This window comes from Bos indicus, chromosome 21 (genome assembly GCF_029378745.1).
Source record: "Bos indicus isolate NIAB-ARS_2022 breed Sahiwal x Tharparkar chromosome 21, NIAB-ARS_B.indTharparkar_mat_pri_1.0, whole genome shotgun sequence".
NCBI lineage: Eukaryota > Metazoa > Chordata > Mammalia > Artiodactyla > Bovidae > Bos > Bos indicus.
This window is the reverse complement of record NC_091780.1, coordinates 25072157-25097016: the sequence shown is the minus strand read 5'-3', so window position 1 is coordinate 25097016 and position 24860 is coordinate 25072157. Positions and strand designations below refer to the sequence as shown.

At 45.8% G+C, this 24860-nt stretch overlaps 1 protein-coding gene across 2 annotated transcripts in view; it reads right to left on the bottom strand.

The window, feature by feature from the left end:
• Positions 1-8452: 8452 nt before the first annotated feature.
• Positions 8453-24860, bottom strand: part of BNC1 (basonuclin zinc finger protein 1) — a 31880-nt gene continuing 15472 nt past the window's right edge. For both annotated transcript variants that reach the window (XM_070775222.1, XM_070775223.1), the window contains exons 2-5: positions 23907-24006; positions 22622-22857; positions 18376-20240; positions 8453-13912 (exon numbers count right to left, since the gene is read on the bottom strand). In XM_070775222.1, the coding sequence (XP_070631323.1) occupies positions 13231-13912; positions 18376-20240; positions 22622-22857; positions 23907-24006 (2883 nt within the window). In that variant the 3' untranslated portion in view covers positions 8453-13230. The remainder of the gene's footprint in view (positions 13913-18375; positions 20241-22621; positions 22858-23906; positions 24007-24860) is intronic.

Sequence of the window (24860 nt, the reverse complement as noted above, 5' to 3'; positions counted from 1 at the left end):
TCCAGTAGCGCACAATGCCAAGTGCAAAACCAAGAAAGTCCAGAAGAGGGCACTATTCACCAACAATCTGTAAGGTGGCTGCGCATCAAAGATTGGCAACCCAAACAGCTCTTAAAAAAAAAAGTTTGTTTTTTTCTTAGTATTCCCAGACCTCTGCAATACAGACCAATTAAGAATCAATCACAGGTTTCTAGGCTGTAGCTTTAAAAGCCTCAGGTGACCAATAGGCATTCAGTACTTTATACACTTTTTCTGAAGCTACTTTTTTTTTTTTTTTTGCAAGCCTACTAGTTTTTATTTATTTTTTATTAATTTATTTTAATGGGAAGCTAATTACTTTACAATATTGTGGTTTTTGCCATACACTGACATGAATCAGCCACAGGTGTACATGTGAAGCCACTTTAAAAGTTTCTTGAAAAATAGTTTTAATGAATAGCCAAGAGTAGACCTTGCAAAGGAGTTGTGGGTGAGGAGGGAGGGTGACAGGGGCTGGACAGCTTGTCAGGCAGAGATTCAGAGACTTCTTTTTTTTTTTCCTTTTTAAATTAATTTATTTGGCTGTGTTGGGTCTTAGTTGTGGCTCGCAGGCTCCTCCTGTGTCATGTGAGATCCTTTGCTGCAGTGCACAGGCTCTCTGGTTGAGGCACTTGGGCTTAGCTGCTAGTCGCTCTGGGGCATGGAGGATCCTAGCTCCCTGTCCAGGGATTGAACCCGTGTCCCCTGTTGCAAGGCTGACTCTCAACCACTGGACCAGCAGGGAAGTGCCCAGACATTTCTCTTGCACCCTGGCAAAGCCATTTCCTCATTAGTAAATCAGGGTTCAAAGATGTTGCCCCAGGGCATCTCAGGCTCCTTTGTAGATGCCCCTCCCAGGATCTGAGTGTGTGGGAGGGGAGGCTGAGAGAGGCTGCCTGAGCCAGAGGTCAAGTCTATTCTCCCCAAGAATGGGACGACTCACAGGACTGTCCCTTTTAGGAATGGTCTAGATCAGTGGCTCTCACCTGGGGACTATTTTGTCACCTACTCCCACCAGGGGTCATTTGGCAATACCTGGAGAAATCTTCAGTCATCAAAATTTTGGGGGTGTCACTGGCACCTCATGGGTAGACACCAGAGAAGCAGGTGAACATCCTGCAGGGCACAGGGCAGCCCCCTACAGATAATGAAGAATTCTCTGGCCCCAAATGTCAAGAGTGCCCAGACTGAGAAACCCTAGTCTGGAGACAAAGGATTCTCAAAGCGTGGTCCCCAGTCCAAGTACGTCAGCATCTCCTACTTAACTGTAGATTCTCTGGCTGTGTCTCAGACCTGTGAGATCAGGAGCTCAGAGAACCACTCATGCTTCATTCAGTGAGCCCTTGAAATGATATAATGCATGTCAGGGGTTTCCCTGGTGGCTCAGTGGTAGAGAATCTGCCTGCAGTGCAGGAGACACGGGTTTGATGCCTGGGTCAGGAAGATCTTCTGGAGAAGGGAATGGTTACCCACTCTAGTATTCTTGCCTGAGAAATCTCTTGGATAGAGGAGGCTGGCGGGCTATAGTTCATGAGGTTGCAGAGTCAGACACGACTGAGCAACTAAACAACAATTCATGTCTCGTTTGAGAAACACTTGTCCAGGGGTGATCCTGCTTGAGATTTAGAAGTCTAAGTGTGCTTCTAAGATATGTCTGTGCTTACAATCCCTGTGAAATTGTTGAAGTGCACATTCTGGTTTAGCAGTCTGGGAATTTGCATTTCTTACAAGCTCCAGCTGATGCTGATGTGGCTGGTCGAGCCCCACACTTTGGAAGCAAGGATACGGCTTCCAAAACCTGCCAGGTCATGAGGGAGACCTGAAGTGTGTGTGTCGAAACTTCAGATTCTCAGGCTCCCCCTCAGGCCCACTAACCAAGCCATCTCCAGAGAATGGGCCTGGGAATCAGTATTTTTTAAAGTGTCTCAGAAACTTCTCATGATCAAGCAGGTCTGAAAGCACTGACTTCTGACAGCAGGTTCAGGAGTTATCAGTTAACGATGTCATCTCTGAGTCCTCTTTGTTTATACTGGAAGTTCTCAACCAGGGCTGAGGAGAATCATCTGGGGAGCCTCAGAATCCTCCTAGCAAAGGCCAAAAAGCAGACTGATTACATCAGAACCTCGGAGGATGGGACCTAGGAAGTGGTACTTAAAAAAAAAAACAATTATTTTTTAAAATTAATTAATTTATTTTAATTGGAGGCTAATTACTTTACAATATTGTAGTGGTTTTTGCCATACATTGACATGAATCAGCCACGGGTACACATGTGTTCCCAATCCAGAACCCCCCTCCCACCTCCCTCCCCATCCCATCCCCCAGGGTCATCCCAGTGCACCAGCCCTGAGCACCCTGTCTCATGCATCGAACCTGGACCAGGAATCTGCTTCACATATGATAATATATATGTTTCAATGCTATCCTCTCAAATCATCCCACCCTCACCTTCTCCCACAGAGTCCAAAAGACTGTTCTTTACATCGTGTCTCTTTTGCTGTCTTGCATATAGGGTCATCGTTACCATCTTTCTAAATTCCATATATATGCATTAGTATACTGTATTGATGTTAAAAAATAATTATTTTTAATTGCAGGATAATTGCTTTTCAATGCTGTGTTGGTTTCTGCCATACGAAAATGTGAATCAGCCATAAGTACACGTATGTCCCCTCCCTCTTGAACCTCCATCCCACCCCTCTAGGTTGTCACAGAGCCCTGGTTTGAGTTCCCCGAGTCCACACACCTAATGCCCACTGGCTATCTGTTTTACATATGGTAGTGTATATGTTTCCACGCAACTCTCTCCATTTGCCCCAGCCTCTCCTTCCCCCACGGTGTCTACAAGTCTGTTCTGTGTCTCTAGTCCTGCCCTGCAAATAGGTTCATCTGTACCATTTTTCTAGATTCCATAAATGTGCATTAATATATGATTTTATTTTTCTTATGGGCTTCCCTGGTTGGCTCAGACAGTAAAGAATCTGTCTGTAATGCAGGAGACCCGGGTTCGATCCCTGGGTTGGGAAGATCCCCTGAAGAAGAGAATGGTTACCCACTCCAGTATTCTTGCCTGGGAAATCCCATGGACAGAGGAACTGCTGGGCTACAGTCCATGGAGTCGCAAAGAGTCAGACATGATGGAGTGACTAACATTTTCCCTTTCTGATCTAGGAAGTGGTACTGTTAAAAGATGCCCAGATGATTTCAACATGCAACTACATTTAAGAATCACTGCTAAAAAAAAAAAAAAAAATCACTGCTTTATCTATGGGAATCCCAGGTGACACAGTAGTAATGAATCTGACTGCCAATGCAGGAGACATAGGAGACACAGCTTCGATTTCTGGGTCTGGAAGATTCCCTGGAGGAGGAAATGGCAACTCACTCCAGTATTCTTGTGGGGAAAAATCTCAAGGACAGAGGAACCCGGCAGGCTACAGTTCGTGGGGTTGAAAAAAGAGTCAGACATGGTGGAGCACACACACATGGCCTTATCTATAGCAATTATAATGTTAAAAAAAAGAAATGGAGAATGAATCTATGACACTTAAGAAACATGCTGCTGAAACTAACACAACATTGTAGATCAACCCTACTCCCATAAAAAAAAAAAATCTACACAATCCAAGCAATATGCGTGCATGCTGAGTCGGTCACGAGTCTCACTCTTTGCAACCCCTTGGACTGTAGCCTGCCAGGCTCCCCTGTCCATGGCATTTTCCAGGCAAAAATACTGGAGTGGACTGTCATTTCCTCCAAGAGATCTTACTCACCCAGGGATTGAACCCACATCTGCATTGGCAGGTGGATTCTTTACTGCTGAGCCACCTGGGAAGCCCCTCCAAGGAAAATATTTTGTATTAAAAATGTGGTATTAACTGAAATATGATGAGATATTTAGATAAAAATAAACTTAACCTATTAAGAATTCCCATAGAATTTTAAAATTATCAAAGAAATCCATAAAAACATATATGTGAAATGATATGTATATATAATAAACTACATTTATAAATAAAAATTTTAAAGTCTGAAACACTAAAAAAAAAGAAACACGTTACACAATCACAGTGCACAGCCTCTGCTTAGATCCTAATTCAGTAAACAAAGAGTAGAAATTAAAAAAAGAACCAATGATATTAGAAAATAGTCCCCATAATACCTCAAAAAGTTAAACACATAGTTTTGATATGACCCAACAATTCTACTCCTAGGTACTACCCAAGTGAACTGAAAATGAAAGTTTACACAAAAAGTTGTATATGGATATTCATAGCAGCATTGTTCAGAGTAGCCCCAAAGTGGAAACAGTCCATCTGTGCACCAACTGACGAGTGGAAAAACAAATTAAAATAGTTATGGCATATCCATATAATGGAATATTACCTAGCCGTTAGAAGGAAGGACATGTTACAACATGTATGAACTTTGAAAACATTAGTCAGTGAAAACAGCCAGATGCAAAAGACTATATTTTATGACGATATTGTATGATTCCCTTTATATGACACATCCAGAATGAGCAAATTCATAGAGGTAGAAAGCAGATTAATGGTTTCCAGGGGCTCGTGTGAGGGGTGATGCAGACTGATTGTTAATGGGTACAGTGTTGTGTTTGGGGGTGATGAAAGTGTTTTGGAACTAGATAGAGATTGCAGTTGCAAATATTGTAAATATACTAAATGCCACTGAATTGTTCACTTTAAAATAGCTAAAATGGTAAATTTTATGTTATGTGAATTTTATCTCAGTTAAAGAAAAAAAAAATCAGTGACCTACACAATTTCCTGATAGAGTCTAAGAAGTCCGGAAAATCTGGATGTGAGGGGAATTCGTTCATTCAGAATAAGCTCTAAGATGGGTCATATTTACCCTCGCCATGGTCTAATTTTTTTGGGGGGGGTTCTTTTTTAAATGCAGGACAATTGCTTTACAATGTTGTGTTGGTTTCTGCTGCACAACAATGTGAATCAGCTGTACTACTACTACTACTACTACTACTAAGTCGCTTCAGTCGTGTTCGACTCTGTGCGACCCCATAGACGGCAGTCCATGAGGCTGCCCCGTCCCTGGGATTCTCCAGGCAAGAACACTGGAGTGGGTTGCCATTTCCTTCTCCAATGCATGAAAGTGAAAAGTGAAAGTGAAGTCACTCAGTCGTGTCTGACTCTTAGCGACCCCATGGACTGCAGCCCACTAGGCTCCTCCATCCACGGGATTTTCCAGGCAAGAGTGCTGGAGTGGGGTGCCGTTGCCTTCTCTGTAAGTATACATTTATCCCCTCCCCCTTTCCCACTATCCCACCCATCTAAACCATCACAGAGCACCGAGATGAGCTCCGTGTGTTATACAGCAACTTCCCACTAGCTATCTATTTTATACATGGTAGTGTACATATGTCAAAAGCTACTCTCTCAATTCATCCCACCCTTTTCTTCCCCTACTGTGTCCACAAGTCCATTCTCTATGACTCCCAGTGGTCTTTGACCCTCTGCTAGAGGAGAGAGTGAATGGTTTTTGGAAGCTTGATTGCAGGAGTAGATATGATCAGATCCCTATGACCAAGGGCAAAGAAGCTAGTTTTCATCTGTCAGTTGAAGTTGTATTGATTTGAGTTTGCTCGCAGAACGTGGGAAGCTCATGCTGTTTTCACTTTCATGCATTGGAGAAGGAAATGGCAACCCACTCCAGTGTCCTTGCCTGGAGAATCCCAGGGACGGAGGAGCCTGGTGGGCTGCCGTCTATGGGGTCGCACAGAGTCGGACACGACTGAAGTGATGCAGCAGCAGCAGCATGCTGTTTTTACATTCAAAGGCTGATGCAGAAAGTGACTGCTGAGAGATGAGTTCTCTTTAAGTGTGGGACTTCTTAAATGTGAATATGAACAGAAGGGTGATCCACACAGCTGCAGGTTTAGGGATGTGCAGCAAATTGACAGTTTGTACACTGATGTAGCCACATGTCTGGGAGGGGAGACAGAGCACCCAACTTCCAGAAGGGGAGGTCACGGGGAGGTCATGACCCCATGCCTTCAGTCAGATGGACCCAGCAGGGAGGGCTGCTAGGGAGAGAAGTTGTACAGAGACCTCTCTTCTGGAAATTCCGCTTGTATAATTTTTTTTTTTTTTTTTGGTTTATTGTCTGTCTTCCTTGTTGTTGTTCAGCTAAGTCGTGTCTGACTCTTTGCAACCCCAAGGACTGCAGCATTCCAAGCTTCCTTGTCCTTCACCAACTCCTGGAGTTTGCGCAAACTCGTGTCCACTGAATTGGTGATGATATCCAACCATCTCCTCCTCTGTCGTCCCCTTCTCCTCCTGCCTTCAATCTTTCCCAGCATTAGAGTCTTTTCTAATGAGTCAGCTCTTTGCATCATGTGGCCAAAATATTGGAGTTTCAGCTTCAACATCAGTCCTTCCAATGAACATTCAGGGTTGATTTCCTTTAGGATTGACTGGTTTGATCTCCATGCAGTCCAAGGGACTCTCAAGAGTCTTCTAGTTTAAAAGCATCAATTCTTCAGCGCTCAGCCTTCTTTATGGTCCAACTCTCACATCCACACATGACTACTGGAAAAACCATCGTGACCTTTGTCAGCTCAGTGATGGCTCTGTTTTTTAATACGCTATCTTGGTTTGTCATAGCTTTTCTTCCAAGGAGCAAGCATCTTTTAATTTCATGGCTCCAGTCACCATCCACAGTGATTTTGGAGCCCAAGAAAAAAAAGTCTGTCACTGTTTCCATTGTTTCCGCATCTACTTGCCATGAAGTGATGGGACCGGATGCCATGATCCTAGTTTTTTGAATGTTGAATTTTAAGCCAGTTTTTTCACTCTCCTCTTTCACCTTCATCAAGATGCTCTTTAATTCCTCTTTGCTTTCTGTCATAAGGGTGGAAAGTGAAAGTGAAATTGCTCAGTTGTGTCGGACTCTTTGCGACCCCATGAACTATGTAGCCCACCAGGCTCCTCCATCCATGGAATTTTTCAGGCAAGAATACTGGAGTGGGTTGCCATTTCCTTCTCCAGGGGATCTTCCCGACCCAGGGATCGAACCTGGGTCTCCCACACTGCAGGCAGATGCTTTACCATCTGAGCCACCACGGAAGCCCATTAGGGTGGTATCATCTGCATACCTGAGGGTACTGATATTTCTCCCAGTAATCTTGATTCCAGCTTGGAATTCACAGCCCAGTATTTCGCATGATATACTCTGCATGTATGTTAAATAAGCAGGGTGAGAATATTCCAGCCTTGATATATTCTTTCCCAATTTTGAACCAGTCTGTTTTTCCATGTATAGTTCTAACTGTAGCTTCTTGACCTGCATACAGGTTTCTCAGGAGACAGGTAAGGTGGTCTGGTATTCCCATCTCTTTAAGAATTTTCCACAGTCTGTCTTCCTTGCTGGGCTTTAAATTCCACAAAAGCAGGGACTATGTCTATTGCATTTGGAGTTCTCTGCTGATTGAGAGCCAGAGGCCACAAATAAAGCCCTTGGTGAGGAGTGAATGTTGACAGCAGAACTGCCCAGTGAGGGTCTGGGGGCAGGGGAAGGCAAGCCAGTGAGTAAACCTACTACCCATGGGTGCCTAGAACTGGCTCTCTTCACTCAACACCAAGAGGGAGGCAGAGGGAGGTTGCCAGGGGCTTCTGAAAGTGATGACACCTGAGCTCAGTCTCCAAGGAGGACCAAGGGTTAGTGGGTCAGAGACTGGAAAGGCAGTTTCTGCAAAGAAAGCAGCAGTTGCAGGGCGTTCAGGACCTGACCAGCCCGGGGATGGTGAAGCAACTGCATGGGTGTCTGCCTGGTTGAAGACAGGCTCCAGGGGAAGCACCTGGAGGGGTCACACCATCAGACCTTGGACTGCTGTCTGGAGGATGGTCTTGAGAGAGAAATAAAAGGAGGAGGCTGCTGAAAGACTCTCAGAGAAGGGAGTGGAGGATCTCTTTGATGAACTGACATTGATGGTGAACAGGAAAAACAGGGAGGATGTGAGAGCGTTTTTTAGAAAAACTTTTGGCCGTGCCAGGTCTCCATGGTGGTGCAAAGGCTCAGTAGTTGAGGTGTGCAGGTTTAGTTTCCCTGAGGCACATGAGACCTTAGTTCCCGCACCAGGGACTGAAACTGTGTCCCCTGCTTTGGAAGGTGGATTCTTTATTTTTTAAAGTTTATTTATTTTTAATTGGAGGATAATTGCTTTACAATATCCATTGATATGAATCAGTCATAGGTATATGTCCCCTCCCTCTTAAACCTCCCTCCCACCTCCCACGCCATCCCACTCCTTAAGGTTGTCACAGAGCACCGGGTTTGAGCTCCCTGCATTTGCTCCCAGCAAATGCCCACTGCTTTCCTATTTAACATGTGGTCACGTCTAGGTCTTCATGCTACTTTCTCCGTTCCTCTCATCCTCTCCTTCCCCCACCACGTCCACAAGTCTGTTCTGTCTGTCTGTGTCTCCACTGCTGCCCTGAAAATACGTTCATTAGTACTATCTGTCTAGATTCCATATATATGCATTAATAATTATTGTTTTTCTCTTTCTTACTTCACTCTGTGTAATAGGCTCTAGGTTCATCCACCTCATTAGAACTGACTTAAATGTGTTCCTTATATGGCTGAGTAGTATTCCACTGTGTATATGTGTACCACAGCTTCTTCATCCATTCATCTGTTGATGGACATTTAGGTTGCCGGAAGGCAGATTCTTAACCACTGGACCACCAGGGAACATCCATATTGGAATATTGTTGTGTTACCATGTTGCGTTAGTTTCTGCTGTACAGCAAAGGGGATCAGCTATATGTTACATACTTCCCCTCTTTTCTGGATTTCCTCCCCATTTAGTGTAAGTGTTTTTTTAGGTATATGTGTTGAGATTTGGTGACTGAGTGCTGCTGTTGAGAGCGAGATGTAAAGAAAAGTCTAAAACAGGAATGATGTTATTGATGAAGACAATGCTTACGGCTAACGTTAGATGAGTGTGTACGTGCCAGGCACTGTGCTAAGTGCTTTGTGTGACCATGTCATTTGAGTCTCATCACGAGCCACTGAAGCAGGGATTATTTTTGTACCCATTATACAGATGAGGAAACCAAGACCCAGGGAAGCTGTTACCTGGCCAAGGTCAGTCAGAACTAAAGAGCTATGCTTGTAACCACACTCATGACAGTCCCCAGCATTTTAGTTTGGTTTGGTCAGGCACCACTCCCTCAATTTGAGGAAATTGAAAGAAAATGGTTGGTGGGGAAACAACTGAGTGGAGGACAAGTTGAGCTGGAGATGCTGTGGATTATTCTGGGGTAACCAATAGTCAAGAGGGTAGCTCTAGAGGGATCCTGCTGGGGGTGCTGATTAAAGAGGCATCAGCCTGCAGAGAGCAAGTAGTCTGAGTCATGGAGATAAAGGAGCCAACTAAGCAGGAGAGTGAGGAACAGATCAGGGTACAGCAAGGAACCAGATGTATCCTATAAACATGACCATCTGGGAGTCACTGGCAGCAACAAGTGTGCAGTGACAGGAGAGCAGCAAAATCCACTATTATGGGACTTTCCTGGCAGTCTAGTGGCTAAGATTCCGTGTTCCCAAGCAGAGGGCCTGGGTTCAATCCCTGGTCAGGGAACTAGATTCCTTATGCTGCAACTAAGAGTTTGCAAGCCACAAAGTTTGCATTCTTTGCATGCCTTAAAGAGACCACAGGACACAACAAAGATTGATGACCCCATATGCCACAGCTAAGATCCAGCACAGCCAAAATAAATAAATATTTTAAAAAATCTACTAAAGTTCTTGGCTGCACAAGGAGGAAGAAAGAAGAGTCACCAGAAGGGATTGGGGAAGTGGGGACAGAGAGTAATTTTTTCTTTCTTTTAATCATTATGATGAGAGAGATTTGCAAATGTTGCAGGCTAGAGAGACAGAACCCTTAGAAAGATGAATCTGATAATCGATGGGAGAGAGGAGTGACAGAGTGACATCCTTGAGGCAGCTGGAGGGATGAGGTGGGAGCATCCGTCTTCAAAAAGAAAATGAACACTTGAATTCAGAGAAAAATACAGGTTTGACTCTATCTTGAACAGGCCCTGGGAGCCCAGAAAGGGCTGGCCAAGGGCTCCAGCCACCGGGATCTATGTCCATTGCTGCGCTTCCCATGGGCTGCTTGCAGCCAATGATGAAGCACGACAGGGACCCGATTTTCAGGGAACCCACCTTGGGAGGTAGGAGACTGTTCAGATGGTTCATCTGGGCTCAAGGACTTGCCAAAGGCCTGGCCGAATCTTCCTCAGGTACAAGGCAGGCTCACATATTTTCACCCAACCTTCCCTCCTTCACTTGGGGTCAGACCTGCATTGTTTGCCAGCTCCTCCAGCTTTTTCCAGCTCCCTTCCTATTTTTCTCTCAAGTGTCTCTTAATATAATCTGTGTATATCTACTGTGTACATTTAGATCTACTGGCATCTGCTGCTTGGAGGACCCAGACTAACACAGCCACCCACAGGCACACAGGGGTAAAATCAGGAAGGCTGAAGGACTTTCCTGGTGGTCCATTGGTGAAGACTGCGTGCTCCCAAAGCAGGGGCCCCGGTTTGATCCCTGGTTGGGAAACTAGATCCTGCAGCCCGCAGCTAAGCATTTGTGTGTTCCAACTCAAAGAGTTTGCATGTAGGGACTTCCCTGGCAGTCCAGTGATTAGGACTCCGCCTTCCAGTGCAGGGGGTCAGGATTCGATCCCTAGTCAGGGAGCTGAGATTCAACATGACTTGGGGCCAAGAGCAAACAAACAAAAACCCACCAAAACATGAAAGAGAAGCAATATTGTAATGAATTCAATAAAGGCTTTGAAAATGGTCCACATCAAAAAAAAAAAAAACTTAAAAAAAAGCTTACATGCTGCAATGAAGATAGAAGATCCCAAGTCCTGCAACTAAAACCCAGCACAGTCAAATAAATAAATAAATAAATAAATAATATTACAAAAAGAATTCCCTCTGATGAGGGGCTTCCCTGGGTGGCTCAGCCGGTGAAGAATCCACCTGCAATGCAGAAGACCTGGGTTCGATCCCTGGGTCAGGAAGATCCCCTGGAGAAGGGAATGGCAACCCACTCCAGTATTCTTGCCTGGGAAATCCCATGAACAGAGGAGCCTAGCGGGCTACAGTCCATGGAGTTGCAAACAGTCAGACATGACTTAGTGACTAAATCACCACCAACATATAATGGAAAGGTAGAAAAAAGACGTGAAGAAGTTGAAAGATAATAAAAACTTCAAAAAACTGAATATTTAAGAAAGAGGCGGCTTAGCTCTAATTGCATTTCATTTTAAGCATTGGCCATAAGGCTTATCTTTGACAGCACAGTATTTTTTAAAATCCCAGTATTTTCCTTGGTATTTGATAACCAAGCCCCTCCTCCCAGGGAAGTAACCACTTAATTTCTTTGGAACTCATGAACCGCTGCAGTTCCTGTGTGGATGTGGTGTGCGTGTGCATGCTTAGTCACTTCAGTCACAGCAATTACTGATTCCTGTCCACTAGACCTCCCCTGAGTGGTGGGATCTGTCAGATGCACAGTGTGTGTGTATGATGACCACATGCACTCATATGATAGGCAGGATGTGTGACAAAACTGCTCTGACAAATGTTTGCCTTTTTAAACAAAAAGTGTGCCATATATTTTTATTAAATCATAGAAAACTCATTTGTATACAAATTTTTCCATTCTGGGGACATTGGAATATGAAACACCTGTGTAACAAAACATTTCAAAGATACATCTCACTTTAAGCAGAGACAAAGTTTAAGTTGTCACATTTATTTATTTTTTTTAAATGTTGAAATAATCATTAACACATTATTGGCTTTTTTTCACCTTTGGGCCAGAGGAATAGTATCTCTTGACTCCCCAATTCTCATTACTCAAACCAACCATGAGTTTAAAAAGTGATTAACTTGAAAGTTTAATACAAAATCAATTTCTTTTTTGCAACCATGGGCTTTTAGGGCAAATGCCGAATTTCAGGAGATGGTCTCCTTTCACAGGACCTGTTAAGCTTCTTTTCTACAACAGCAAACATGTATAATGGTACAGAATATATTTCAGAATAAGTTAAATATTAAGACATACAGTATGGCAATAATGTCCTACTTTTCTTTCTACCACGTAAATTTGAAAGTTCATCCTAATCTTACACATCTGTAAAAGGGTGAAGACTGAGGGATCCAGTGATACTGAAAATACACAACAACTGTCAGAACCACATTCTCTAAATGCTTTGGCTGATTATATACAAATGGTCCTGCCAGCATCATGCCTGCATTCGTTCCATGGGGGCTCTAAATGAAGATTCCGGAGTTCACCAAGCAAAAACAGGCAGTGATTTGAATTTTAGGCTGTCACTCTCTCTGCTTCGGAGCAGAGACTCAAAGGTCACACTGTGACATGTCTGCACTCATCCCAAATACTCATATAACATAAACACAAATTAAATACTATCAAACTTATTTTAAATTAAATTGAAGACCACTATTTTTAAGTGCATGAAGTACTCCCCGCTAGCTTCCTGAACGTGTGTTATGGAGCAAGAACTAATATCCCAGGAAACATCCATGTTCCTACATGTTAAGAGGCCAACCCTCTTTCTCTGAGAACTCCCTGGAGTAACACGTGAGACCTATAGGGGGAAGAAAGTAATTCTCCAATCTAAATGGAGGGAGTCTCAGTCATTTTCCCAAACTCCAGTTTGGATTTCAGACTCATTAAGGCAGGAACTCAAAAAATGTGATCTTTGGGACTGGCTCCTGGTGTCACCTGTGGTGACAGTCTGTGTCCTCAGGACACTTCATTGACCCTTAATACTACAACCTCCCTTCCAGCTCCCCTCCGGGTCCTGGGCCCCTGTGGTCAAGACACAGACCTGGCACTCTCCCAGGTAGTGTGTAAACAAATCTGGGAAAACCGCATTTCTGCAAGTGTTTGCTGTCAGCGAAAAACTTCTTGGGCTGAGAAAGATAACAGGAAACACTGCCCCTATGACAGCTTCTCACAAGGCCTCTCTTCTGCTCATCCTGCTCTTGAAGACTATGAAGTCAACCCACACACTCTTTGCCTTGCTTGCCCCAAATGGTATTAAACAGAGTGAGAAACTTTCCTTTGGACTACCTTATTCCTGAATTCCGACCAGTGCTTATTCAAGCCAAGTGGTCTGCCGTCTTGTTACCGCAGGTGACTAGGAGAGGAGGTGAGGCTTCTGTGCAGGTTGGGGTTCTGGCTGTGTCTGTTCCTACTGCGGACAGATGAGAACATGGTGTTGCAGCCGGGGACCTTGCATTTGTGCAGCTGGCGGAGGTGCACGGTCTTGTAGTGGGCCCGGAAGGTCCCCTTATTGCTGTATGTCTTCTGACAGAGGTGACACGTCAGGGGCAGCCCGGAAGGCAAGCTGGCGAGGCTCTGGTCAGCCTTCCCCATCAGGACACAGAGTGGGTAGTCCTCCCCAGGCACCAGGCCTGGCCCATCACAGGTCCCGTCGCAGTCCTCCGTGAGCACAGCGCCCTCCTCGCTGGCCCCGTCTGAGTCCCAGGAGGAGTGGCTGCTGCTCTCCGACTTCACGCTCGAGGTAGTGCTCAGATCCAAGACAGTGCCCTCGCTAGGCAGACCAGAGGCATAGCTCTGTAGGCCGGCACTGCGGACCTGGGCTAGTGGGTACACCAGACTGCCCATCCGGCTCATCCCCTTGAAGATGACAGACGTCTGGGAGGCTTGCGGTGTGAAGGCTGCCTCCTGGTACGCCTCCTGGGCTGTATCTTTCAGGAGGTAAGCTGCCCGGAAGGGGTCTTCACCGCTCTCCAGCGCTTCTTGGGGCAATACTTTCTGGTGGAGGTTTAGGTTTGAACTGTGTCTACAAGAGTGAAAAGGTGGTTAGCAATGGGTAGGGCTGTCATCTTTGTTGTTTTAAAGACAGTCTTCGTTCTGAGTAGAGACACTAGGCAGACACCGGGAAAACTTGTGGCGTGAGGGAAGTGATGCTAAGGGGCTCAGGATGCAGGGCCTGTGTGGTAGACACTGCCCGCTGCCGTCCATCGCTTGTCCCAAGTCAGCATCTGACAAGGGGAGTTGACAGAATGGGTAGTTCTCTTCAGCTTGCACAGTTTGACTGACATGTAAGTTCCTGTACCTCATCTTTAGAGAATGGCTCGACTGCTTCAGTTAGGCCCATTCAACTGGTACACTGGAACCAGGAGATCCCAGAAGAAAACTGGTTACAAACAGTAAAGAACTAAGCAGAGGACTTTATTTCAATGAAACCAGGAGACACGCTCTTCTAGAGCTGTACTGTCCCAAATAACGGCTACTCATAAGCAGCTACTGAGCACCTGAAAGGTGGCTAATGTCATATATTGAAATGATAATATTTTGAATAGACTGAATGATAGGAAATACATTACTAAATTTACTTGTTTCTTTTCACTTTTTTAATGTGGCTATCATAAAATATAAGATTTCCTATGTGGCCCGCATTGTGGACTAGAGCATCTGAACGAAACATCACCACACGGACGTTCTACAGGTGAGAGGCTAGAAGTGGTATATATGTGTGTGAGTGTGCGTGTGTGTGAAATTTAGTTCATATTTGCAACATTTCACTATATACCAGACAGGATTTTTGCAAGTGCAGCACTGTGAGCACACTGCCAATCACCCACCCAATGGTTAGTCCTGAAGGGCAGATAATGAGTATCCATTATGACACATGCCTTTTACTCATAATATATCATTTGGATGTAACTTGTCAATCAATGCTGGCCTTGCTCAGAGATCCCCTAACTTCTGACGAGCAAAAATACCCCTTACTATAGGGCATAGTCTCAAAGGTGACTGGAGAATTATTCTGAGCAGGGAACATACCTCCCCCAGTACAGATCAGGATGCGTGCCAGGGTCAAACTGGGGAAAATATCCTCACCAAAATAACAAGAAATCAGATTTTCTCTTCTAAATCTCCAAAGATGTCTTCAGTGGGGGGCGGGGTGGGGGATGTTACTCAAAGTGCATGAAATTTGTTACTCAACTTCTTTTTAATCCTTGTACACTTTCTTTTTTGGGGACATAATCAGAATTATACTCCCAGATCACCCACTTTGCAAGCAGCTCTTCTCCACTGCAACTCTGCCCTGTGATTATGTCAGCGTCCTGGGTTGAAGGGGCAGGTATGTCTCGGCAAAAAACCAGACACTGGATTGACATATAGATTCCAGGATATACAAGTGGTCAAAAAAAGGTCAGACAAACACATTTACTGGAACCCTGTATAGATGTAACAGAGGGATGGGATGTAACAGAGGGATGTGATGTAACAGAGGGAACCTCTGGGTCCTGTGCTCAACTCCTGAGGATTCTATGAACACCAAAAGCTAACATGTGGGCAGCACTCTCTCCTTCTTAACCATCCTGAGGGTTAGACATACTTTCCAAGGTGCCATGTCCCCTAAGGCCAGTGACAACCACATCTGCAAAACCCTGGGACCATGTGCTGGGCTTTCTGCTTCCAGGACTTTGCTAACACTGTGCCTCCTGCCCAGGTCTGCATTTCTTCACTTCAACCTCAACCTCACACTCCAACTCTCCCCTCCCCTGCTCCTGACTATGTAGATTAGCTGATACCAGTGGGTTTCAAAGTGTGATCTGGGTACCCTGAGTGGTCCCTGAGATCTTTTCAGGATGTCCCTCAAGTCAGACTCGTCTCATAACAATACTAAGACATGATTTTCCCTTTCAGCCTCATTCTCTCACTGGCGTGCACGTGTGTGTGCTAAGTCACTTTAGTCAGGTCTGACTCTTTGCAACCCCATGGACTGTAGTCCACCAGGCTCCTCTGTCCATATGATTCTCCAGGCAAGAATACTGGAGTGGGCTGCTGTGCTGCTACTCCAGGGATCTTTCCCACCCAGGGATCAAACCCCATGACTCTTAAGTCTCCTGCACCGGCAGGCGGGTTCTTTACCACTAGCGCCGCCTGGAGTGCTATTCCAGAGGCCACATGACATGTGATATTTCAACAGACTGAATGCAGAAGCTGACATGAGAATCCAGTCGTCTTCTACTAAAGATACTAGCAAAGTGTAAAACAAAGCCACTTCTCACTAAAGTTCTTGATCCGGAAAATGTAATTTTTCATAAAATTGTAATAAACTAATTTATTAAGTGATGTGATGTACATATTAATTTTTTTCAGTTTTAATTTCTAACACAGTAAATATTGATAGATATACACCCAAACAGACATAAGTTCTTGAGGTTTTAAGAATTCATAAAGGGGTTGTGACATGAAAACTTTTCCAAGTGGTTGGTTTAGATGTAATGCCACATAAAGATGGTTTCTAGGAAACCATCCCTAACTTCTCTAAGAATCTGGTGAGATGCCCTTCCAAGTGCCCATTACAGTCTGTATCCCCCCAGTTAAAGCAGCCACCACAGTCAATTGTAATCGCCCGTGTACTACTACCTCCCCACTGGCCTTTGTGGGCAGGGACTGTGTCCAGAGCACCTAACACAGAAGGTGATTAAACACTTGCAGGCTAAGTACCCACAGTGCTGTGGCAGTCCCCTTGATGGGTCCTAGGAAGTGCTGTGGGCAGTAACCGTGGCTTGAAGACAGGAAGGCAGCTTCCCTCACAGCAACGCAATTCTCATCTCTGACTCAGAAAAATGGTGGTGGACCTGGGACTGCTAGCCAAGTCCTGTTCAAGATGGTATCGTTTTAATCACAGATCCCAGGGAAAACGCAGTGCCAGTTCTAGATTACTAGAATTAGTGGTTTATATTTAGCATGCGAGATGCTTTCCTGTGGTGTGGGGAGGAGGCTCGCATCTCAGATAGATCCAAAAACAGGAAAATATTAAATATGTGAAAAATAAATATGAATAGTATCTTAAATTCAATATGCCTTCTAACTTAGCAGATGATGTGGGTCAGAACAGTATCATAAATAACAAGGATAATCTGACTGACAGGACTATCCCTTCTTTATAACAACAGCTTATTTGTGAACAAATTCTTCTCTCGGAGGCTGGAGGAGGAGGACCAGCTCACTCATTAGGTGTCCTGGAGGTTGGGTGCAACACCCAGCAACGGAAACAGGAATTTGAACGAATATCACTCCTGCCCTATCCTCTCTGCTCGAGACAATGAGTGTGTTCTTAGGAGCCCTGTCCAGGAATGTGTGTGGGAGTCTATACCTTTTCGCCCTGTTAATAAATTAGGGGCTACAATTTGGACTAAGGCAATGGGGGTGTTGAGCTGCTTGAAATAAAGCTTGTTTGGACAAATGTAACACTTTAATGTTCTGTGAACCATTTAGCATCTCTAATGCTGCAGCTGAGGGCTGGTTTCATCAGAGGGCTGGTTCTCTCCCTAAAACCTCCTGGTATCATCTTTCGGTAAGCATCTTCTTCCCTTTACAGGCTGGGGAGGTAGGTGACCTGAAGCATGTTTCTGTGACCCAAGTTCATCAAGAAAAACAAGACAGGAACGCCAGTGCTGTGTGACCATAGTGATGAGGGGTACTCTAACCCCTGGCAGTTGGCAAGCAGTCTGAATGAAAACCCAGCACCGACAGACCTCTCATCTTTCAACTACATGTCACAGACATGGAAATAACCTGTTAATTGCCTTTACTCTTTGATAACTCAGTATTTCAGACATCTTCAATCAGGCAGTTATTATTCTTTTCAAATAGAGCAATTAAGTAGAAATCAGAGAAAATGCTTCATTCTGTGGACTTCAGTTTGAAATGAAAGTAAGACAAGTTTTGGGAAGCTACGATCCTAACGTGAAAAGCTCCCTGCTTCCCTTGCTCCTCTAATGCGTGACCTAGTTCATAGTTCCTGATATCCCAAATCACTGGGACCAGATGTGTTTCTGAATCCAGAATTCCTCAGGCTTTAGAAAGGCAGAGTGATGCATACACTGTGATATCACGGTAATGTCCCCATAAGAAATCCATTAACATTTCTGTACTGAATATATACAAAACCCCACACAAAGGGAGACTCTAAAAGATCAGATGGCCTCATGTAATTTCACGTCAGGTCTTGTGACTAAATGAGTTTAAACACTGAAGCTGAAAACACAGGGACCTGGATCTATAGGACACTCTTCCTCAGACCGTGGCCCCTGGAATAGCTCAGTGTCCCCTGGGAACTTAGCAATGTAAACCCTCACATCTGGTCCCAGACCTGCAGTGACGGAAAGAGTAGGGGTGGGGCTCTGAAGTCTGCTTTAATGACCCTCCCAGTGACTCAAGTGCACATTAAAGGTTAAGACCCACTGCCCTGGTAGCAAAGATCGCCAGCAGGCGTCTTACCTGTCTCTGCTCCTGCGGGACGGGAAGCTGGCCTTGCAGCCCTCCACTGTGCACGTGTGCATCTCCCGGGAGTGCATGTTCTTCTGATGCATCTTCACGCCGCAAGCGTTTTTAAAGGTCTTCTTGCAGATGTCACATTGGAAGCGATTCTCCTCCTTTGACCTCACTGATGCCGGCTGACCCAAGTGCTCCGGCTCTTTGGAATCTTCAAAACAAGGAAAAGCCATTCCTTGGGTGGACAAGGCACCAAAGAGCCCCCCGGCCAGCAGGTGCTGCTGCAGTTTGATATAGTCGGGAAAAGGCACGCAGGGCTCCACCCTGGTTGTGAGGTGAGGTTCACGGCCATCCTCCTCTGCGTCCCGTGGCACGGTGTTCAACACTGACTTCTGCCCAGTCTCCCTCTCTGAGTTGTGCATGGCCTGCTCAGGAGTCTGGCGGATGGCTCCACTGGACTCAACTCCTGGCCCGAGATAGCAGGGACTCTCTTCCTCAAGGCGAGGCCTCTCGGAGCTTCCTGCTGGCGTGTGTAGCTCCTCTGGGGCTCCGTCTGACCTGGGGCTGCAGGTCTCCAGATCGTCTTCGCTGACCACCTGCAGGGGCATGTCTTCGTCAGAGCTCAGAGGCTGCCTCTTCTCATCTGCTGTCTCCATGGTCTCCTTCTCTATTTTGATGGGCATACTGGACTTGCGGGATTTCTTCTTGGGCAGGGTGTCAAACGGCATTTCGTTCGAAGCCAGCTGTTCCGGGATGGATGAGGACAGCAGAGGGAGGGAGGGCAGCATCCCAGGGGTGTTGGCCAGCTCGGCAGGAGTGGCTGGGCTGCGGTAGAAAGGCAGGACTGGCTGGACAGTCTTCAGGTTGGGGAAGAGCACCCCGTTGTGGCTGAGGCTCGGGAAGGTTGGCTGGCTCCGGGAGTCTTCCACTGCCCCAGCGTAGCCAGGGAGAGGCCGGCAGTCTGGAGGAGTCACCCCGAGGCCTGGGCGCTTGGCGCTCTCCGAGGCAGCCAGTGTCAGGCCGCTCCTCAGGTCTTTGTCCCTGTTGTTTCTGTTCATGGGCATGTGCAGCCGGGGGTTGGGGTTGGCGCTGTGGCGGTTGCGGCTCCTCAGGGAGCTGAACACCATGTTGCAGCCTTCGATGGTGCACTTGTGCTTGATCTTCAGATGGACGGCGTTGTAGTGGATCTTCAGCGTGCCCTTGTCGTAGAAGGTCTTCTCACATGCTGTACAGAACACCCGGCCCTTCTTTGCACCCAGGCTGTTCCTCTCGGGCTTCACTTTGGCCTCTGGGGACAGCTGTGTCCTTTCGAGCTTCGTGACGATGCTGTATGAGCTGGAGTCGCTGAAGTGGGTGCTGTCTTCCTTTTTGGTGACAGCATTGGGACAGTTGAGACACGGATCTTTTTCAACCTGAAATGGGGTAGAACTGGAAGTGAGGAAGCTGCTGTCAGGGAAGGCTCCATGGACTTCCTGTTTGGGGTCCTGGCTTTGGTCTTGACTCTGCTCCAGCACATAGGGGTCGGGCAGTGACCCTATCAGTGCTGGGGGCAAGGGGTTGAAGAACTGGAAAGGCAGCATGAAGGTCATGTTGTTTATGAGGTTCTCGAAGGGGTGCACGCTGCTGGGGTTTCCTTTGTCCACGGGAGTGGGGAGGCTGGCACTCCGATGGCTGCAGCTCTCGATGAAAGCCCTGATGTCAACGTTGGCCGTGGAAGGTGGGATGACAACAGACTGCTCTTCTTTCTCCTGAATTGCCATGAGCTCAACTATGGACTTGGTCTCTCCAAAACGAAGGAACTGCTGTAAGGTGGCCACCTCCTCCTCACTGGTCATGATGCTCCAGTGATCCAGCACTTTTCCCGATGCATCCTAAACCCAAACCAGAATTTAAAAGGACAGTTAATTTACTGTTCCTTACCCTTCCCAGGTGGCTCAGTAGTAAAGAATCTGCCTGCATTGCAGGAGACGTGGGTTTGATCCCTGGGTCAGGAAGATCCCCTGGCATAGCAAATGGCAATCTACTCCAGTATTCTTGCCTGTAAAATCCCATGGACAGAGGAGCCAGGTGGGCTACAGGCCATGGGGTTGCAAAACATTCAGATATGACTGAGCGACTAAACAGGAACCACCACAACCTTTTTCTCTAAGAAAGGAGTCATGCCATGTGGTTAGGGCCTCCACTAGCATCATGGAATACTTTTGTATATATTAGAAAAAGACACCCCTGGGAGTGCTGGGCTTGATGAGTTCAGTCCTCACTCACCCCACTCTCCTAGGAAAGAAACTCTCTGTGGAAAAATAAACTGCACAAATGTGAGTGGTGGTCCAGAAAACAGAAATAAAATTATATCTCCCAAGCCTAAGGGAAGTTTGGTGATTATTTTCCAGCCTATTTCAAACCAGTTGGTAGTCATGCATTAGGCATAATAATTTTCTCCCACTAAAATTAAAATATGTATCATTTGAACAACAGTAACTTCTTTATCTAAAGAGTATAGATGGGAAATCAGGCCTAGATATAGCTCAAGTATTTATTTGCTGCAGGTTGAATGATCTTTCCCAAACAACTAACATCAAAATACAAATGAACCTGTATTGATCTATTGCCTGTGTTCACAAAGCAGAGTGGTAATTACACTGGAGTGTTGGAGATTTTTCAAACTCTAGAAAGACCTAACTTTTCCCAAAACTACAATAAATATTTTATCACAGAACATGTATTTGATGGCCTACTGAGATTTTTCACAGTGCATGTAAGAGTTTTGAAGATGATGAGGAATGTAACATCATAAATTTTTCATGCGCTGGAGGTTCAAGGTAATTGATTCCATATTTTTAATCCTAACACTAGAAAGCAAGATTATTAGGATCATTAAATATTGATCTATGTCATAATGTAAGAGCATAATGCTGCTTTACATAAAAGGTGGTTTCTGGCCTGCTAGGGGTCCCGCACTCGAGGTGAGCCAACAGGGTTCCAGAGGAAGCCTGCAGGTGTTGTCAGAGTCAGAGAGAAGTGGGTTCACATTTCCAGTCTGCTGCATGCAAACTGAGGGACTTCAGCAAGATCCAGAAGAATTCAGCCTCTCTTTTCCCACCTGGAAAATGCGGATAATCGACCTACCTTGTGAGATGACTGGAAGAGGGACTAAGTCAGTAAATGGTTGTTTTTTGTGCTTGTTTCAAGTTTATGGCCTAGCTGAGTTAGACTGAATGTATGTGAGTCTTGGAAATACATTCATCTGCCCATCTCATTGAAATTTTTACCAAAGTCAGCTGATATTTTCTAGCATAGTGACAGGGAAGAAAATGCTGTAGCTGTTTCCTATGTCAGAGAAATCCAGGAAACATGTTCTTTGCCTGTGAAAACACCTCGACAGCCTCTCTGGATAGGAAGCATAAGGTCGACCCCTGGAACACAAAGAGAGGTGAAACCACTCTGCAAAGCAGAGAGATGAGAGAAGGGATGAAAGGCATAGGATGATGGAGTGATGCAGAGGAGAGGCAAGAAGGCTGGAAGAGAACTGGTAGGAGAGACAAGGAGTGACAGCACGCCCAGAGAACGATCACAAGTCATCAGGGACTGGGAAGGAAGATCAGCAACTGCGTGGATGGCAGAGGGCTTTAAAGGACAGGAAGGCATGGGATGAAATTGAAACTGTCTGCTATGCCTTTCTGCAACGTTAAATTCCTCAACCCCACACCCTCAGTAAAACTGGAAACCAATGATGTTGTGTGTCAGTAAATGCTCTGAGGATGATAAAAGAAATGGAGGCAGTGCCAAGGATGGGGCCAACAGCTGACTGTGCGAGTGAGTATGCAATGTTGGCTGTGCAAGCTGATGAGTGAAACCCAAATCAGAGAACATGTAATGGTCCAACTCCCTGAAGTCTAACAGATACCAGTGCCTGTGTGCTCAGTCATGTCTGACTCTTTGCAACGCAACGGACTATAGCCCGCCAGGCTGCTCTGTCCATGAGATTTCCCAGAGAATACTGGAGTGGCTTGCCATGCCCTCCTCCAGGAGATCTTCCCAACCCAGGGATCGAACTCACATCTCCTGCACTGGCAAGCAGGTTCTTTACCACTGTGCCACAAGGAAAGCAATGGATTTCTCCCAGAATGTGAGATAGGGCTGAGGCCAAGATGAATGACGATGAAAGGGAGGGATGACTACTGGAGGCTGGAGCACTGATGGCACTGCGTTACACCTGTCCTGCTCTCGGGGAGTGGCACCCACATCCCTGTACCTGTAGCACATATCCTCGGATGTAATCCTGGAGGGTCCAGTCCAAAGCGTGCAGGATCTGGAGGACTTCGTCTTGCTTCAGCACACTGAAGAGCCGGTCCAGAAGGATCTTCAGGCGGACAGGGATGGCCTGGGTCCCATAGAGCATAAGGCTGCTGATGTCGAACACCACGTTGGACTGGACGATTTCCACCTGGCTTGTGGGGTACATGGCGGGGATCCTCAGCTTACTCAGAGCTGAAAAAGGAAATTGAAAAAATGTTGTTTTTCAAGATTCTACCTTTAAGAGAAAAACACCGCTTGGGAAGTGGGCTAAGGGCTAACTCTCAGTTATTTGTGCCAATGGAAAAGCCACAAATATGCAAACAATTAATAATCTTAATGGCTATTTGGCTCCACGTTATTCACAGGAACCTCTAAGATAAAATGGAACGCCCTGAGAGGCCTCTTTTCCCCTTTTCCTGTGGCATGCCTAAGAAGTACAACAGCCACAGGTAAGGACCACACCTGGGAAACTGGTAAAAATGAAGGCGGCAAGTGTGTAATCAAGAGGATGGAAAACCAGGAAGCACAGGGCCTGGGGGAGAACCTAGACTTGGGTTCTCCCCCAACACCTCAGACTGGGGTGGAGCCCCAGTCTGCCACCCTCTTAGCTGTCAGGCTTGGCAATTGAGCCCATGCTGTCCAATGCAACAGTCACCAGTCAAACACAGGTGTTCAAATTTAGATTTACATTAATTAACATTAAATAAAACTAAAAATTCAGCTCGCCCGCTGTGCTAGTCACATTTCAAGGGCTCGTAGCCACATGTGGCTGGTGTAGTGCTGGGTTGTCAGGTTTAGCAAATAAAAACACAGGAAGTTCCTGTTAAACTTGAATATAGATTTCAGATAAACAACAAATAACTGGGATAGAATCTTAAACCAAAAATATTAATTGGGATATACTTAGGCTAAAAAAATTATAGTTTAACTGAAATTCAAATTCAACCGAGCATTCTGATTTTTCATCTAGCAACCCTGGGCTAGAGGCTACTTACTGTATATGCACAGAATATTTCTTTCATTCCAGAACAGCCCTGAAGCACCACTTTCTACATCTTCAGAAGGCAGTGGATAAACACTTTTCAGAGTTAATATCCAAAGAGATAACACATACAGCTCTTAGCCTGTTTCCTGGCACACAGCAGTAACTTCAGATGTTAGCTGTCATTCGTGGATATTAAACCTGTTCCTGAGTAACTGCGTTAGGGGAAACACTACAGGCCAAGGGGGGAAATGGTTACCGTGAGCCACCCATCCATGTCTGCACTGCTCACACTGACGGTGGTTGATCTTCCCTGGTTTGAAGCTTTGGCAGCTGCAGTTCAGAGTACAGCCGATAGCCTACAGGAGAGAACACGGCGACACCTGGCATGTTAGCGATGTGTGGAACACACACAGCATCTACAGAACAGAACGCGTTCCTCCACTGAGCAGCGTTGGCTAAATGACCTGTGCCCACTGCATGCCAGGCCCAGACATGCATACTGTCCCCTGGAAAGAGGAGCAGCTCACCCTGGCCCTGGAGACAGCAACACACTACACAGATACTCCATATGCAAGGCTGGGTTACAACCCTAGAGCTCTTTATAAGAAAGGATTATAGGCAGGAAGGAGATATCCTGCTTATTATGGAAAGGGCATGGAGAGGGTGAAGAAGAGTCACATTTTCACTAAATCTGTAAGTTGACCAGAACAGCCACCCAGAAAGGGGATACTGGGGCTGCCTTGAAACAAGTAAATAGGAGAATGATCCAAACTGAGAGTAATGCACATGTGTACTTCGTTACTCCCTCCCCCAACCAGGGTAGATGCTGAATATCAAGACAGACCTGGGGACATGCAATGGCTGACCACACCAAGGATCATTCCCTGACTGGACTGTGTGACTGACAGCCAGACGCAGGCTGGACAAGCCCTGCATCAATGCCCAGGTGCAGGTTAAGGTGGTGGGTGTGGCTTGGGGGTGTGGAGTGTGCAAACATACGACTGAAATAGAAGATACAGATGTATGTGTCAACAAAGTTCTAGGATTAAGGACAGAGGTTCACATATATTTTTAAGATGGATTTTTCAAAAGGGGATAAGAGGCCTGAGGAATGTAATCTATTATTAAAGAGAAAAAGCTCTCACTGGAGCTCTGTCAATGAGATTTCTGGGAGGAGGCGCTGGGCGAAATCGTTATGATTCAAGAGAGC